The sequence below is a fragment of the Trachypithecus francoisi genome, unplaced genomic scaffold (assembly GCF_009764315.1).
Source record: "Trachypithecus francoisi isolate TF-2019V2 unplaced genomic scaffold, Tfra_2.0 Lachesis_group4, whole genome shotgun sequence".
Taxonomy (NCBI): Eukaryota; Metazoa; Chordata; class Mammalia; order Primates; family Cercopithecidae; genus Trachypithecus; species Trachypithecus francoisi.
The window spans coordinates 117954103-117970985 of record NW_022681469.1 but is presented as its reverse complement, the minus strand read 5'-3'; the positions used below and the strand labels follow the sequence as shown (position 1 = coordinate 117970985).

At 47.2% G+C, this 16883-nt stretch overlaps 1 protein-coding gene across 18 annotated transcripts in view; it reads right to left on the bottom strand.

Annotated features, from left to right (window-relative positions):
• STYXL1 (serine/threonine/tyrosine interacting like 1) overlaps window positions 1–16883 on the bottom strand; it is a 58610-nt gene that overhangs the window by 11965 nt on the left and 29762 nt on the right. For 8 of the 18 annotated variants that reach the window (XM_033192667.1, XM_033192666.1, XM_033192664.1 and 5 more), the window contains 2 exons: window positions 9823–9974; window positions 1190–1335 (listed from right to left, as the gene is read on the bottom strand). In XM_033192667.1, coding sequence (XP_033048558.1) covers window positions 1190–1335; window positions 9823–9974 — 298 coding nt within the window. The remainder of the gene's footprint in view (window positions 1–1189; window positions 1336–9822; window positions 9975–16883) is intronic. The other 10 variants (XM_033192669.1, XM_033192674.1, XM_033192673.1 and 7 more) reach the window with 2 other exon arrangements.

The following is a 16883-nucleotide window of genomic DNA, read 5'->3' as shown; positions in this document are numbered from 1 at the left end:
TGACTTCAGGAGTTCAAGGCCAGACTGGGCAATATAGTGAGAGCTCGTCTCTATTTTTTTTTTTAAATAAATAAATAAATGCTATATAAATGGAGTCATATTGTCTGTAACCATTTGGAATTATCCCCCTGCCCCACTCCTTGGCATTTATTCACTGGAGATCCAAGTTGCCGCACATATCAACAGTTTCTTCCTTATGATTGTTGAGTGGTATTCCATGGAGTGTATTTACCACAGTTTATCTAGCTCTTTGCCAGCTGGACAGCACTATGAATATTCATGCACAGGTTTTGGTGTGAATATAAGTATTTGTTTCTCTGGGATACGTGCCCAGAGAATGCCTTTTAATATCTAGAAGCAGGAGGCAGAGGTGGGAGGCAGAGGCAGAGGTAGAGGCAGGAGGATCACTTGAGCCTAGAAGGTTGAGGCTGCAGTGAGCTATGATCGTGCCACTGCACTCCAGCCTGGGCAACAGTGCAAGACCCTGTCTCTAAAATGAAATAAAATATAAAATAAAATATAGCCCAGGTGCGGGGGCTCATGCCTGTAATCCCAGCACTTTGGGAGGCCAAGGTGGGCAGATCACTTGAGGTCTGGAGTTCGAGACCAGTCTGGGCAACATTTCGAAACCCTGTCTCTACTAAAAAACACAAAAATTAGCCGGGTGTGATGGCATACACCTGTAGTCCCAGCTACTCGGGAGGCTGAGGCAGGAGACTCGCTTGAACCCTAGAGGTGGAGGTTGCAGTGAGCCAAGATTGTGTCACTGCACTCCAGCCTGGATGACAGAGCAAGACTCCATCTCAAAAAATAATAAAATAGGCCGGGTGCGGTAGCTCATGCCTGTCATCACAGCACTTTGGGAGGCCAAGGCAGGAGGATCATGAGGTCAGGTGATTGAGACCATCCTGGCTAACATGGTGAAACCCTGTCTCTACTAAAAATACGAAAAACTAGCCGGGCGAGGTGGCAGGCGCCTGTAGTCCCAGCTACTCAGGAGGCTGAGGCAGGAGAATGGCGTGAACCCAGGAGGCAGAGCTTGCAGTGAGCCAAGATCGCACCACTGCACTCCAGCCTGGGTGACAGAGCGAGACTCCATCTCAAAAATAATAATAATAATAATATAAAAAACAAAATTTAATATTAAATAAAAAATAAAACGAAATATAAACCGTTTCTCTTTACTTACAAGGGCCCTGTATCCATGGAGACATTGACATGGGCTTTGATTTTCAAGTCCTTCTGAATTTTGGGGTCACAGGCTTGACCAAAATTGCCGAGGAAGACCGCCCCTGGCACGATTTCAATGGGGTATGGCTGAAATGCATCCAGTTCCTGAAGTGGGGAGGGAGAAAGGCAGCTATGAGCATATTCCTCACACAGTTCATCAAACCAGCGTAAAAGGGCAGTTCCGGGACAGTGAATGTGATGGAGATCCAGACTTTGAAAGAGATTGGCACATGGAAACTTGCATGGGTGGCACAGGGCGAGTCATGACGAAGGGACTGAGCCACAGCCTCACGGTGCAGAGCGCTAGTCTCAGCACTGGTGTTCATTTCCTCCATGGCACCTGTTTACACTTGGCCAGTGCACAAAGGTTGCAGTGAGGATGCTGTGGCCCAAAACTAACAACCCAGCATGTACTGGGGGCTCAGGAGGATGGAGAGGGACAACTCTCTTATTACACTTGGAGACCATCAGAATTTAAGTACTGAGAGAGAGAGAGGAGAGACAGAGAGAGAGAGAGGAAAGAGAGAAGAGAGACAGAGAGAGAGAGGAGAGAGGAGAGAGAGAGAGAAGAGGAGGAGAGAGAGAGGAGAGACAGGAGAGAGAGAGGAGAGAGAGAGGAGAGGGAGAGAGAGAGAGAAGAGGAGAGGGAGAGAGAGAGACGGGAAGGGAAGGAAGGGAAGGAAGGGAAGGGAAGGGAAGGGGAGGGAAGAGGGAAGGGAAGGGGAGGGGAGGGGAGGGGAGGGAAGGGAGAAGAGGACAGAGGAGGAGAGAAAAGGAGAGAGGAAGAGAGAGGAGGTTTCATCATGTTGGCCAGGCTGGTCTTGAACTCCTGACCTCAAGTAATCCACCTGCCTCGGCTGCCCAAAGTGCTGGGATTACAGGTGTGAGCCACTGCGCTCGGCCCATCTTTTTCTTTCTTTTTTTTTTTTTTTAAAGATACAGGGTCTCTCACTCTGTCACCCAGGCTGGAGTATAAGTGGCTCAATCATAGCTCGCTGCAGTCTTAACCTCCTGGGCTCAAATGATTCTCCTGCCTCAGCCTCCCAGGTAGCTGGGACTACAGGTGCACACAACCATACCCAGATAATTTTGATACTTTTATATTTTGTAGAGATGGGATCTTGCTATGTTGCCCAGGCTGGCCTCAAACTCCTGGCCTGTAGTGATCCTCCTCCCTCAGCCTCCCAAAGTGTTGGGATACACATGGGAGCCACCCTGCATGCCCAGAAATGATTCTGATGAAGCCAGCATATATGTAGAGGGGTAGAGAGAACAAAACACCTACTTAAATGGGAGCTTCCTGAGTTCCAGGTCCAAAGTTATCATCAAAACTTTCATTTGCCAGGCGCGGTGACTCACGCCTGTAATCCCAGCACTTTGGGAGGCCGAGGTGGGTGGATCACAAGGTCAGGAGATCGAGACCATCCTGGCTAACAAGGTGAAACCCCGTCTCTACTAAAAAACACAAAAAATTAGCTGGGCATGTGGCGGGCGCCTATAGTCCCAGCTACTTGGGAGGCTGAGGCAGAATGGCGTGAACCCGGGAGGCAGAGCTTGCAGTGAGCAGAGATTGTGCCACTGCACTCCAGCCTGGGAGACAGAACAAGGTTCCATCTCAAAAAAAAAAAAAAAAGAAAAAAAAAAACTTTTGTTTATTTGAAACAAAGACGAGGATTATCTCTTCATTTCCCAAAGTGTGTTCTAAGAAACACTAGTCCTCCATAAGGCACTATGAAAAAAGGGTTCAGGGGTTCAGATAACCAAATGCAATCTGCCCCCATATCTGTGCATTCCACATCCATGGATTCAAGCATCTTGAATCAAAAATATCCAGAAAATAATTCATGGTTGCATCTGCACAGAACATGTATAGACTTTTTTCTTGTCATTATTCCCTAAATGATACAGTATAACAATTATTTACATAGCATGTACATTGTATTAGGTGTTATGAATAATCTAGAGATGATTTAAAGTATACAAGAGGGACCAGGTGATGTGGCTCACACCTGTAACCCCATCACTTTGGGAGGCCGAGGCAGGTGGATCACCTGAAGTGAGGAGCTTGAGACCAGCCTGGCCAACAAGTGAAACCCCATCTCCACTAAAAACACAAAAATTGCTCAGACGTGGTGGCACATGCCTGTAGTCCCAGCTATTCGGAAGATTGAGGCAGGAGAATCACCTGATCCTAGGATGTGGAGGCTGCAGTGAGCTGAGATCGTGCCACTGCACCCCAGCCTGGCGACAGAGCGAGACTCTGTCTCAAATAAATAAAGTATATGGGAGGATACACTTAGGTTAGATGCAAATACTACACCATCTTATATCAGGCACTTGAAGATCCAAGGATTTTGGTATCTATTGGGGGTCGTGGAACCAATCTCCATGGATACTGAAGGACAACTGTACAAATGGACAGCTGTATCTATGATTCCTCTCTTGGAAACAAGGCGTACATTAGCAATCAAAGGTTCGAAGAAGTTGGGCACAGTGGCTGCTCACGCCTGTAATACTAGCACTTTGGGAGGACTGCTCGAGCCCAGGAGTTTGAGACCAACCTGGGTAACACAGCAAGACCCTTATCTCTACAAAAAAATAAAAAATAAAAACTTTGCCAGGAATGGTGGCACATGGCTGTAGTCTCAGCTACTCAGGAGGCTGAAGTGGGAGGATCCCACAGGAGTGGAGGTTACAGTGAGTTATGACTGCATCACTGCTCTCCAGCCTATCTCTCAAAAAAAAAAAAAAAAAGAAAGAAAGAAGAAAAAGAAAAAAGAAAGCCAGATGCAGTGCCTCATGCTTGTAATCCCAGCACTTTGGGAGACTGAGGTGGATAGATCACTTGAGGTCAGGAGTTTGAGACCAGCCTGACCAACAAGGTGAAATCTCATCTCTACTAAAAATATAAAAATTAGCCAGGGGTGGCAGTGCATGCCTGTAATCGCAGCTACTCAGGAGGCTGGGGCAGGAGAATCACTTGAACCCAGGAGGCGGAGGCTGCAGTAAGCCGAGATCATGCCATTGCACTCCAGCCTGGGCAACAAGAGTGAAACTCCATCTCAAAAAAAAAAAAAAAAAAAAAAAACTCTCAAAGAAGTTCTGCAGTAGAGAATTGCACTCCCACTGGATAACTTGATGTTTCCGTGAGACTCTGATTAGAGACCACTTTCTCCATTATTACACCACAGAAAATGCTGACCTTTGCCAAAGATCAAAATCAGTACAGAAACTCCCCTGGCTCCAAGTCCGACTCAGAAATAAATCTTAACGACCTCAGGCGTGTAGGTCCTTCAGAGCCACCTGAACTCAGCACATCTCACTCCCTTTCCCATGGCAGTAAACCCTCTGCAAGCCCACATCCTTCCCAAGCCACCAGCTTCGAAAGCCATTAGCAAAGAACAGACACCAAGCTGAGCCAGTTCTCAAGCCTGTGACATGGAGATACATCACCCCACTGCCTGCGGGCAGGCCCAACGCTTACTCCAGTGTGGGCTGCCCCTAACCCAGAGGCTCAGCTTGCTGGTGCCAAAATGAAATCCCCCTTTCAATTTCCACTTGAAAAATCTCACTAAAAGGCCAGGCACGGTGGCTTACGCTTGTAATCCCAGCACTTTGGGAAGCTGAGGCAGGTGGATCACCTGAGGTCAGGAGTTCAAGACCAGCCTGGCCAACATGGTGAAACCCCATCTCTAAAAATAAAAAAATTAGCCGGGCATGGTGGCACATGCCTGTAATTTCAGCTACTCTGGAGGCTGAGGCAGGAGAATCACTTGAACCCAGGAGGCGGAGGTTGCAGTGAGCCCAGATCGTGCCACTGCACTCCAGCCTGGGCAACAGAGATGCAGTCTCAAAAAAAAAAAAACCTCACAAAACTCCCATAGCAAATCTATCAACCCCTCTTCCTGCTGTTTTGAAACCAACTTCCTTTTCTGCGGTTGTGTGGGTTTGGCTGGGAAGAGGGTGTGACGTAGATAAAAACACACTGTACTGTAAAATGTGTGTAAATGCTCAGTGACACAATGCAAAGGAAACCAGTATCTCAAATGAATATGCCCAAACTGGGCACACTGCCTTCCCCCAGAACCACCTCCCTCTTCCCCCACCCCGATCCCTCCCGAGTGTTCCCCACAATGAACCATATCACAGCCCCCATCACCCACGCCTAAAACCAGGGCATCATCCCAGCCCCCTCTCTCTTCCATGCCCTCATGTCTGATCAGTGCTACCTCCTAAATCTTTCTTTCTTTCTTCTTTTTACTCTGCCACCCAGGGTGGAGTGCAGTGATGTGATCTCGGCTCACTGCAACCTCCGCCTCCTAGGTTCAAGTGATTTTCCTGCCTCAGCCTCCCGAGTAACTGGGATTACAGGCATGTGCCACCACACCCAGCTAATTTTTGTATTTTTAGTAGAGATGGGGTTTCACCATGCTTGCCAGGATGGTCTTGATCTCTTGACCTCGTGATCTGCCCGCCTTGGCCTCCCAAAGTGCTGGGATTACAGGTGTGAGCCGCCACGCCTGGTCTTTTAAAAAAATTTTTGTGTAAACAAAGTCTCACTATGTTGCCCAGGCTAGTCTCAAACTCCTGGACTTAAGTGATCTTCCCACCTCCTCTTTGACCTCCCAAAGTGCTAGGATTCTAAGCTTGAGCCACCACAGCTGGCCAGTCACCTGCATTCTAAAGATAGCCACAAACAAGTAATCCAATCCAACCTTCACAGCTACCCCAGCCACGACCCTGCGCCTTCTTCCCAATTTGACTAGACTAGGAGCAAAGGCAAGTTACAGGAATATGCATCTGTCAAAACGGACCATACTGGGCCTTTTAAATATGTGCAGTTCATCATGTCAGTTACACCTTACTAAAGCTTCAGAAATGAGGGGGCAGCGGTGATGAGTTATCAGCAGTGTAGGGTTTGCAGAGAAGAAATTAATCTCTCTGTACTCTGCAAAGCCAGGAAGGGGTGCTCCAAGATCAAGGAGGAGTTCCAATGAAGATAAGACTTGATTCAGATTTGAGGTTGGAACATTAAACGGCCCTGGCTTATACTAGATTGATTGTCTTTACTTCCTTTATTTACCTGACTGTACACCTGTTGAGCTGAAATTCACAGTGCTGTTATCTCAGTAGAAGAAGGGGACGTCTTTGTCAGCCAGACATGCATACCCTGGATCTGGGAACATGTCTGACCTCAGGCACAAGTCCCTATCTTATCACACAGGATCATTCTGGGATCCTGGTGAAGGAATGTGGGCATGCGGGGCAGGAGACGGGGTCATGGGCTTCCAAGTTAAGGGGAGGAAGTTGGAGGAAATGCCTAGCAGGGGTTGAAGGGAGTCACTGCTGGCTACGCTCTCTGGGAGATCCTCAGCCCCAGAAGGAGCCAGGGTGAGGCTGAGCTGGGTCCCGAGCAAACCAGCAGGAGAGGCCACCAGCGGCTCACACAGCCAGATGGGGCCAGAGAGCAGGAGCTTTCCCACCACTGACACGCAGTCAGGCACACAGACAGGTCCACTCTGGACCCTACTGCCAAAGGTCCTCTGCCCAGAAGCGGGGAAGAGAGCAGCTGTCCTTAAAGCTAACCCCCATCCCTCCCTACTTTGAGTCCCTCAGCAAACCCTAGGCTGCCCAGCTCTGAGGCATGGGAAGAGATGAGACTTGATCCGGATTTGAGGTTGGAATATTAAACTGCCCTAGCTTCTACTAGACTGTCTTTTTACTTCCTTTATTTAACATTATTTCAAAACTATACACTAGTTGGCCAGGTGCGGTGGTTCATGCCTATAATTCCAGTACTTTGGGAAGCCAAGGCAGGAGGATTGCTTAAGGTCAGTAGTTTCGGACCAGCCTTGGCAACATAGCAAGACCCTGTCTCTACAAAAAATTTTAAAACTTAGCCGACTGTGGTGGCTTGCGTCGGTAGTCCCGTCTACTCAAGAGGCTGAGGCTGGAGGATACTGAGCCCAGGAGGTGGGGGCTGCAGTGAGCTATGATTGCACCACTGCACTCCAGCCTGGGCAAGAGACTGAGACCCTGTCTCTAAAACATATATATCGCCCAACTTCAAACATTAACAATTCATTGGCCAATTTTCTTTCCTCTATACCCTCACTGCCTTCTCACCTCGCCCCAGATTATTTGAAAGGAAATTCCAGACATCACGTCATTTCACCCGTAAATATTTTGTTCTGTATTTCTAAAAGATAAGGACTTGAACTTTATAATAACCATAACAATGTCACTACAACCTTCAAAAAGCAACAATTCCTAAAACAATCAAATATCCTGTGAATAGTCACATTTGCTGAGTCATTCTATACTATGACTTCGATTGAAGTTTTTTGTAACCGTTCAAGGTGGCCAGAAAGTATGGAATCTGCTCACGATGTTGCTAAGGGCAGCAAGGGGAACAGACCAGAAGACAACTGTTAGAAAAAGCTAAAACCACTTTCTGTTTACATTCCATTGTGTTCAGACACTTCAATAAGCCAGACATCTGTACACGGCACCCTCCGGAGACCAGGCCCTGCCTGCAAATCTCTGCACAGTCTGGTGCTAGCCTTAGACAACTCCACCCAGTTCTCTTCCTCGAAAGCTCCTCCTCTTTCAGCTTTGGCTCTGGGAAGCTCAAGTGCCTCTTCTCTGGGCTCCAGATACCCAGGGCGTCCCTTGACATAGTTCAGCTTCCAGCCACTGCCTTCCCTACAGACAGGGCCACTCAGCAGCAGGAACTGGTATCTCAAAATTGTTTTGTTATGACAAAACTGGCCGAGTTGATAACGTTTGGAGATACCTGATTCTTTTTGTATAAAAAAAATTATAATAGGCTGAGTGCAGTGGCTCACGCCTGTAATCCCAGCACTTTGGGAGGCCGAGACGGGTGGATTGCTTGAGGTCAGGAGTTGGAGACCAGCCTGACCAACATGGTGAAACCCTGTCTCTACTGAAAAATTATAATAGAGATGGGGGTCTCACTATATCGCCCAGGCAGGTCTTCAACTCCTGAGATCAAGCAATCCTCCTGCCTTGACCTTCCAGAGTGCTAGAACTACAGGTGTGAGTCACCATACCTGGCTGATTTTCCTTTTTATTTTTTTATTTTTTGGAGCCAGGGTCTTACTTTGTCAACCAGCCTGGAGTATACTGGCATGGTAACGACTCATTGCAGCCTCGACCTCCTGGGCTCAAGCAATCCTCCCATCTCTCTTCTACATTATTTTTTTGAGCCAGGCTCTCACTCTGTCGCCCAGGCTGGAGAGCAGTGGCGTGATCTCGGCTCCCTGCAACCTCTGCCTCCTGGGTTCAAGTAATTCTCCTGCCTCACCCTCCCAAGTAGCTGGGACTACAGGTGGGCCACTATGCCCAGTTAATTTTTGTATTTTTGGTAGAGACAGGGTTTTGTCATGTTGCTTAGGCTGGTCTCAAACTCCTGAGCTCAAGTGATCCATGCAGCTTGGCCTCCAAAAGGGATGGGATTATAGGCGTGAGCCACCACAGCCAGCTCCATTTATTGATTTTTTTGTAGAGACAAGGTCTATGTTGCCTAGGCCGCTCTCAAAGTACTGAGCTCAAGCAATCCTCCTGCCTTGGCCTTCGCAAGTGCTGAGCTTACACGCATAAGCCACTGAGCCTGATCAATCCTTCCCACTTGTGTGTATTTTTGTATCCTCTGGATCCAGCTAGGATTTGTGGAACCAGACAGCCAAGAAAAAAGAGGTGGTCTCGAGCCGTGATGCCCCTGCCTGTCTGACCTTGAAATCGGTCCACATCGAGCCTGCCCTCTTTGCTCACTGTTTCAACCAGACAGCCAACAATTCCTTATAAAGAACTGTGGCCGAGCACGGTGGCTCACTCCTGTAATCGCAGCACTTTGGAAAGCTGAGGCAGGTGAATCACTTGAAGTCAGTAGTTTGAGACCAGTCTGGGCAACATGGTGAAACCCCGTCTATACTAAAAACACAAAAATTGGCCGGGCGTGGTGGCTCACGCCTGTAATCCCAGCACTTTGGGAGGCCGAGGCGGGCGAATCATGAGGTCAGGAGATCGAGACCATCCTGGCAAACACGGTGAAACCCCATCTCTACTAAAAATACAAAAAATTAGCCGGGCGTGGTGGCAGGCGCCTGTAGTCCCAGCTACTCGGGAAGCTGAGGCTGGAGAATGGCATGAACCCGGGAGGTGGAGCTTGCCTGGGCGACAGAGCGAGACTCGGTCTCAAAAAAAAAAAAACACACAAAAATTAGCCAGGCATGGTGGTTTGTGCCTGTAGTCCTAGCTACCAGAGAAGCTGAGGCAGAAGAATCGCTTGAACCCAGGAGGCAGAGGTTGCAGTGAGCCAAGATCGTGCCACTGCACTCCAGCCTGGGTGACAAAGTGAGAGTGTTTCAAAAAAAAATAAAATAAAAACCAAACACTGGACCTGGGCTCCTGGCAGCCCTAAGTTCATGTCTGCAGCCCAGTCTCCACCCACCCCACCTCCTCCACTTTCTCTATATCCTCTGTCCCTTTCTCCTACTCTGTCACCCACGGGTCAGTCTCCAGGCCCATCCTTCCCATCTGGGCCTGCCTATGCTCAATATTTGGTCCCACCTGAGGCATCCAGATGATCTTCTGGGTCCGGAGGAAGTGGTATGTGCCTGAGAAGCGCTCATAGCCCCCTTTCAGGATGTAGACAGGGTGGCGGGTGAGGCGGGTCAGGATTCTGCCATACTCAATGGCTGCTCCAGGCACCATATCTGAGAGTGGAGATCAAAGACATAAACGTCTCTTGTGTATCTGCCATTGGTCTAGAGCTGGGATGGATGGCGACCTTCTTCTGAAATGCAATTATTTCATTTCATTTATTTATTTTTTGAGACAGAGTCTCACTCTGTCACCCAGGCTGGAGTGCAATGCGTGATCTCAGCTCACTGCAACCTCCACCTCCTGGGTTCAAGCGATTCTCCTGCCTCAGCCTCCCGAGTAGCTGGGACTACAGGCGCCCACCATACCTGGCTAATTTTTTATTTTTAGTATAGACAGGGTTTTACCATGTTTGCCAGGCTGGTCTTGAACTCCTGAGCTCAGGTGATCCACCTGCCTCGGCCTCCCAAAGTGCTGGGATTACAGGCATTAGCCACCGCACCCAGCCTGAAACGCAATTATTTAGGAAGCTGAAGCAAGTATAGAGATGAGTTATATTAAAATTTTAAAAGCAGCTTACCACCAGGTTTTTTGTTTGTTTTTGTTTTTGAGACAGGGCTTCACTCTATCTGGCTAGAGTGCAGTGGTACAATCTCGGCTCACTGCAACCTCCGCCTCCTGGGCTCAAACCATCCTCCCACCTCAGCCTCCCAAGTAGCTGAGACTATAGGTGCACACCACCACACCTGGCTAAATTTTGTATTGTTTTATAGAGACAGGGTCTCGCTTTCTTGCCCAGGCTGGTCTTGAACTCCTGAGCTCAAGCAATCTACCTGCTTCAGCCTCCCAGAGTGCTGAGATTACAGGCGTGCCCAGCCTAAGTTAATCTTCTTTTCTGTAAACTCTGAGATATACAGTATGATACACAACATTATACAATATATATCTCTCAGAGTTTGCAGAAACTGCCAGCTCCAGTTAACCACTCATATGTACACATATGGTATACATATTATATACGTGAATATATTATATTTATACCACATACATATGTAAACTGTATGCTGTACATCATACAACTCACCCACTTAAAGTGTATAATTCCAAACATATAGACCAATGGAGCAAAACAGATAACCCAGAAATAAAGCCACACACCTATAACCATCTGATCTTCAACAAAGTTGACAAAAATAAGCAATGGAGGCTGGGCATGGTGGCTTACATCTATAATCCCAGAACCTTGGGAGGCAGAGGCAGGAGAACTGCCTGACCCCAGGAGTTTGAGACCAGTGTGGGCAACATGGCAAGACCCTGTCACAAATAAAATTCAAAAAATTAGTTGAGTATGGTGGCGGGCACCTGCAGTTCCAGCTACTAGAGAGGCTGAGGCAGGAGGATCACCCGAGCCAGGGAGGCTGAGGCTGTAGTGAGCAATGGTTGTGCCACTGCACTCGTCTTGGAGACAGAGCAAGACCCTGTCTCAAAAAATAGGAACGGGGAAAGGATTCCCATTTACTGGTCAATAAATGGTACTAAGATAACTGGTTATCCATATGCAAAAGAATGAAACTGGACCCCTATCACCATACACAAAAATCAACTCAAGAGAGATTAAAGACTTAAATGTAACACCTCAAAACTATAGAAATCCTAGAAGAAAATCTAGGAAATACCCTTCTTGACATTGGCCTTGGCAAATAATTTTTGGCTAAGTCCTCCAAAGCAATTGCATCTTCTTGACGTTGGCCTTGGCAAATAATTTTTGGCTAAGTCCTCCAAAGCAACTGCACCTCCTTGACACTGGCCTTGGCAAACAATTTTTGGCTAATCCTCCAAAGCAACTGCAACAAAACAAAAATTGACAAATGGGGCCTAAGGACACTAAAGTGCTTCTGCACAACAAGAGAAACTACCAGACTAAACAAATAGCCTGCAGAATGGCAGAAAGTATCCACAAGCCATGCATCCAACAAAGATCCAACATCCAAAATCTATAAGGAACTGAAATCAAGAAGCAAAAAGCAAACAGCCTCTGATGGTTAATACTGAGTGTCAACTTGATTGGATTGAAGGATGCAAAGTATTGATCCTGGGTGTGTCTGTGAGAATGTTGCCAAAGGAGATTAACATTTGAGTCAGTGGGCTGGGAGAGGCAGACCCACCCTCAGTCTGGTGGGCACCAGCTAATCAGCTGCCAGTGCAGCTAGAACATAAAGCAGGCAGAAAAACATGAAAAGACGATACTGGCCTAGGCTCCCAGCCTACATCTTTCTCCCCTGCCGCATACTTCCTGCCCTCAAACATCGGACTGTAAGTTCTTCGGCTTTGTGACTCAGACTGGCTTCCTTGCTCCTCAGCTTGCAGATGGCCTATTGTGGGACCTTGTGATCACATGAGTTAATACTCCTTAATAAACTTCCCTTTATATATATACACATATATATATGCATATATGTGCGTATATATATGTATATATGTGTGTGTATATATGGTGGTGTATATGTGTGTATATATATATCCTATTAGTTTTGTCCCTCTAGAGAAGAACTCTAATATACAACTCTATTAAAAAGTGGGCAAAGTACATAAAGACACTTTTCAAAAGAAGACATACAAGCAGCCAACGAACATGAAAAAATGCTTGACATCACTAATCATCAGAGAAATGCAAATCAAAACCACAATGAGATACCTTCTCACACCAGTCAGAATGGCTTTTATTACAAAGCCAAAAAATAACAGATGTTGACAGGGCTATGGAGAAAAGGAACACTTATATATTGTTGGTGGGAATGTAAATGAGTTCAGCCCCTGGGGAAAGGAGTTTGGAGATTTCTTTGTCAAAGAATCAAAAATAGAACTACCATTCAACCCAGAAATCCCTTACTACGTACACATCCAAAAGAAAATGTAATACCAAAAGGATACCTGTGCCCATATGTTCACGTAGCACTATTCACAACAGCAAGACGTAGAATCAACTCAAGGGCCCATCAACAACGAATTGGTTTTTTTTTTTTTTTTTTAGATGGAGTCTTGCTCTTGTCGCCCAGGCTGGAGTGCCATGGCGCAATCTTGGCTCACTGCAACCTCCGCTTCCCTGGGTTCAAGCGATTCTCCTCCTGCCTCAGCCTCTCGAGTAGCTGGGATTACAGGCGTGCACCACCATGCCCAGCTAATTTTTGTATTTTTAGTAGAGACAGGGTTTTACTATATTGGCCAGGCTGGTCTCAAACTGCTGACCTCAAGTGATCCACCTGCCTTGGCCTCCCAAAATGCTGAAATTACAGGCATGAGCCACTGTGCCCAGCCCCAGACTGGATTTTTTAAATGTGGTACACCTATACCACAGAATACTACACAGCTATAAAAAAAAAGAACAAAATCATGTCCTCTGCGACACCATGGATGGAGCTGGAGGCCATTATCCTAAATGAACTAACACAGATATAGAAAACCAGATACTACATGTTCTCATTTATAAGTGCAAGCTAAACATCAGGTGCATATAGAAATAAAGATGTGAACAACAGACCCTGAAGAATACAAGGAGAAGGACGGAGAGAGAGGGACAGGGGTTGAAAAGCTACCTATTGCAGCCAGGCGCGATGGCTCATGCCTATAATCCCAATACTTTGGGAGGCCAAGGCAGGCGCATCATTTAGGCCAGGAGTTTGAGACCAGCCTGGCCAACATGGCGAAACTCCATCTCTACTGAAAATACAAAAAATTAGCCGGGCGGGGTGATACACGCCTGTAATCCCAGCCACTTGGGAGGCTGAGGGGAAGCGGAGACTGCAGTGAGCCAAGATCATGCCACTGCACTCCAACCTGGGCAACACGAGCAAAACTCCATCTCAACAAAAAGAAAAAAAACTACCTATTGGGTTCTATGCTCACTACCTGGGTGACGGGTTTAATCAAACTTCAAACCTTAGCATTATACGATATACCCAGATAACAAAACCACATGTGTACCCATTAATCTGAAACTTGAAAAAAGATACAATTCAGTGACTTTTATTATATTCAGAGTTGTGCAACCATCCCCACAATCAATTTTGGAATGTTTTCTTATTATTTGAGACGGGGTCTATGTTGAACAGACTGGTCTCGAACTTCTGGGCTCAAACAATCCTCCCACCTCGGCCTCTCAAAGTGCTGGGATTACAGGTGTGAGCCACAGTGCCCAGCCCAATTTTAGAACATTTTCATCACCCCTACAAGGGACCCTGTACCACTAAGCAGCCATACCCGTTTTTTCCCCAAACCCCCAGCTCCACTTAACCACTCATTTTTATGGATTTGCCTATTCTGGATTTTTCATATAAATGGAATAATATGTGATGTTTTGCATGTGACTTCTATCACTTACCATGATCTCTTTAGTGTTCATCTACATTATAGCACTTTTTTTTTTTTGAGACTGAGTTTTACTCTGCCGCCCAGGCTGGAGTGCAATGGCACAAACTCGGCTCACTGCAACCTCTGCCTCCCAGGTTCAAGCGATTCTCCTGCCTCAGCTTCCCTAGTAGCTGGGATTACATGCACCTGCCACCATGCCCAGCTAAATTTTATATTTTTAGTAGAGATGAGGTTTCACCATGTTGGCCAGGCCGGTCTTGAAGTCCTGACCTCAGGTGATCCACCCACCTTGGCCTCCCAAAGTGCTGGGACTGCAGGCGTGAGCCACCACACCCGGCCTCATTCCTTTTTATGGCTGAGTAATATTCCACTGTGTGGACAGACTACATTCTGTGTCACCCATTTAGCTGCTGATAGACACTTGGGTTGTTCGTGCTTTTTGGCTATTATGAATAACGTTGCTATGAACATTAATGTAAAAGCTTTGGTGTGGATGTGTTTTCATTTCTTGGAGGTCTATATCTTAACCTTCTGAAGAAACACCAAGCTGTTTTCCACGGTGGCTGTACCATTTTACTTTCTGGTTCAGTGTATGAGGTTTCCAGTTTCTCCACATTCTCACCAACACTTATTATCTGTCTCTTTATGACCATCCCAGTGGGTGTGAATAATATCTCACTGTGGTTTTGACATCAATTTTTTTTTTTTTTTTTTTGAGATGGAGTCTCGCTCTGTGGCCCAGGCTGGAGTGCAGTGGCACGATCCCAGCTCACTGCAAGCTCCGCTTCCTGGATTCACACCATTCTCCTGCCTCAGCCTCCCAAGTAGCTGGGACCACAGGTGCCCGCCACCACACCCGGCTAATTTGTTGTATTTTTAGTAGAGATGGGGTTTCACCGTTTTAGCCAGGATGGTCTCAATCTCCTGACCTCGGGATCCACCCACCTCGGCCTCCCAAAGTGCTGGGATTATAGGAGTGAGCCACTGCACCCGGCGGATATCAATTTAATCTTAAACACCTTCATTGATCTGTAGAATCACAATTAGACTATACGGAAATTAGATATATGTGACAGGAAGTTTGCATAATTAAGGCTAAGCCAAGACATCCTTAAGCCAAGATATCCTGAGGCCAGGTTCTGACCCAGAAAGAGAAATATTGTGTGGCAGACTTCAGAGAGCCAGATAAAAGGAGAAAGGAAAGAGCATGGACACTAACTTTTTTTTTTTTGAGACAGGGTCTTACTCGGTCACCCAGGCTGGGATGCAGTGGTGCAGTCATAGCTCACTGCAGCCTTGACCACCTGGGCTCAAGCGATCCTCCTGTCTCAGCCCCCTGAGTAGCTGGGGCTACAGGCATGCACCACTATGCCTGGCTACATTTTTTTTTTTTTTTTTTGTATTTTTGGTAGAGATGGGGCCTTGCTATGTTGCCCAGGCTGGCCTCAAACTCCTGGCTTCAAGCGACCCTCCTGCTTCAGCCTCACAAAGTGCTGGGATTACGAGTGTGAGGCACCGTGCCTGGCCAACTCTGCTTCCATACTGAATTTTTGTTCAGGGAGACAAAGACAGTTCCAGAAGGGGCTACGGAGGATAAAAATGGCTGGGACCTGTCTGAGAGATGGCACTGAGAGGAAGAATCTGGAGTCTGCAGCCAGGCTGAGAAAGAATCTGCAGCTGTCAAGACAGGAGCCAAAGCTCAGCCCACAGGACCTGGCTCAGAAGTCAGCGAGTTCAGGCCAGGCATGGCGGCTCATGCCTGTAATCCCTGCACTTTGGGAGGCCAATGCAAGAGAATTGCTTGAAGCCAAGAGTTCGAGACCAGCCTGGGCAACAGAGTGAGACCCTGACTCAAAAAAAAAAAAAAAGGAAAGAAGGGGGTATTGAGAGAAGCCTTGAGATGGTCTTGTACCCTCAAAGACTTTTCATTGACCTGAAAGATGCCATCTGAAACAAGAAAAGTTGCCTTGAGTACACAAGTTGTCTGTATGGTTGTGGTTTCCTGTGAATGGGGGCCCCACAGCAAAGTAAGGTCAATTACAGAATGTAAAAGGGATTATCTGTGTTGAGCACCATCTCCTAGGGTTTCAAGGCCCAGCCTACAGTCCTAGGATTGCAGACCAGAGCCCAACAGGATGAGCTTAGGGAAGAAGGGACAATTTCCTGGCCAAGGACCTCCTGGGACAAAAGTCCAGACAGCTGGTTTTATGAAAGGTGGAAGTATAGCGCCACCGACTGGCAGTTGGTGTGAGTGCTCCCAGCTTCTGGAATGTAGGTGCACCTACAGGTGCAGTTCTGATTCCTAGAAGCAAAGCTCCCAGTGCCAACCGCAAGGGGTGGTCAGCCCAAAACTACGGGCTCATGAAGAACAGAGCAGAGCCTCAGAGGTTCGATGGAGCACATTGGAACTAACCACGCTTTAATGTTTTGATTTGGGGCTACCTGCGCTCTATTCCTGGGGGACAGGACAGAGCCAAAAGGCCTGGGTTTGAATCCTGGCCCCACCACTTATAGGTGTGGTGGTTTAAAAATATGTCCACACACTTTTACAAGCTTAGCCTAGGCAACACAACAAGACCCAGTCTCTACAAAAAGTAAATAAATGAGCTGGGTGCCTTATCTTGCCGTATCACCCAGGCTGGTCTTGAACTCCTGAGCTC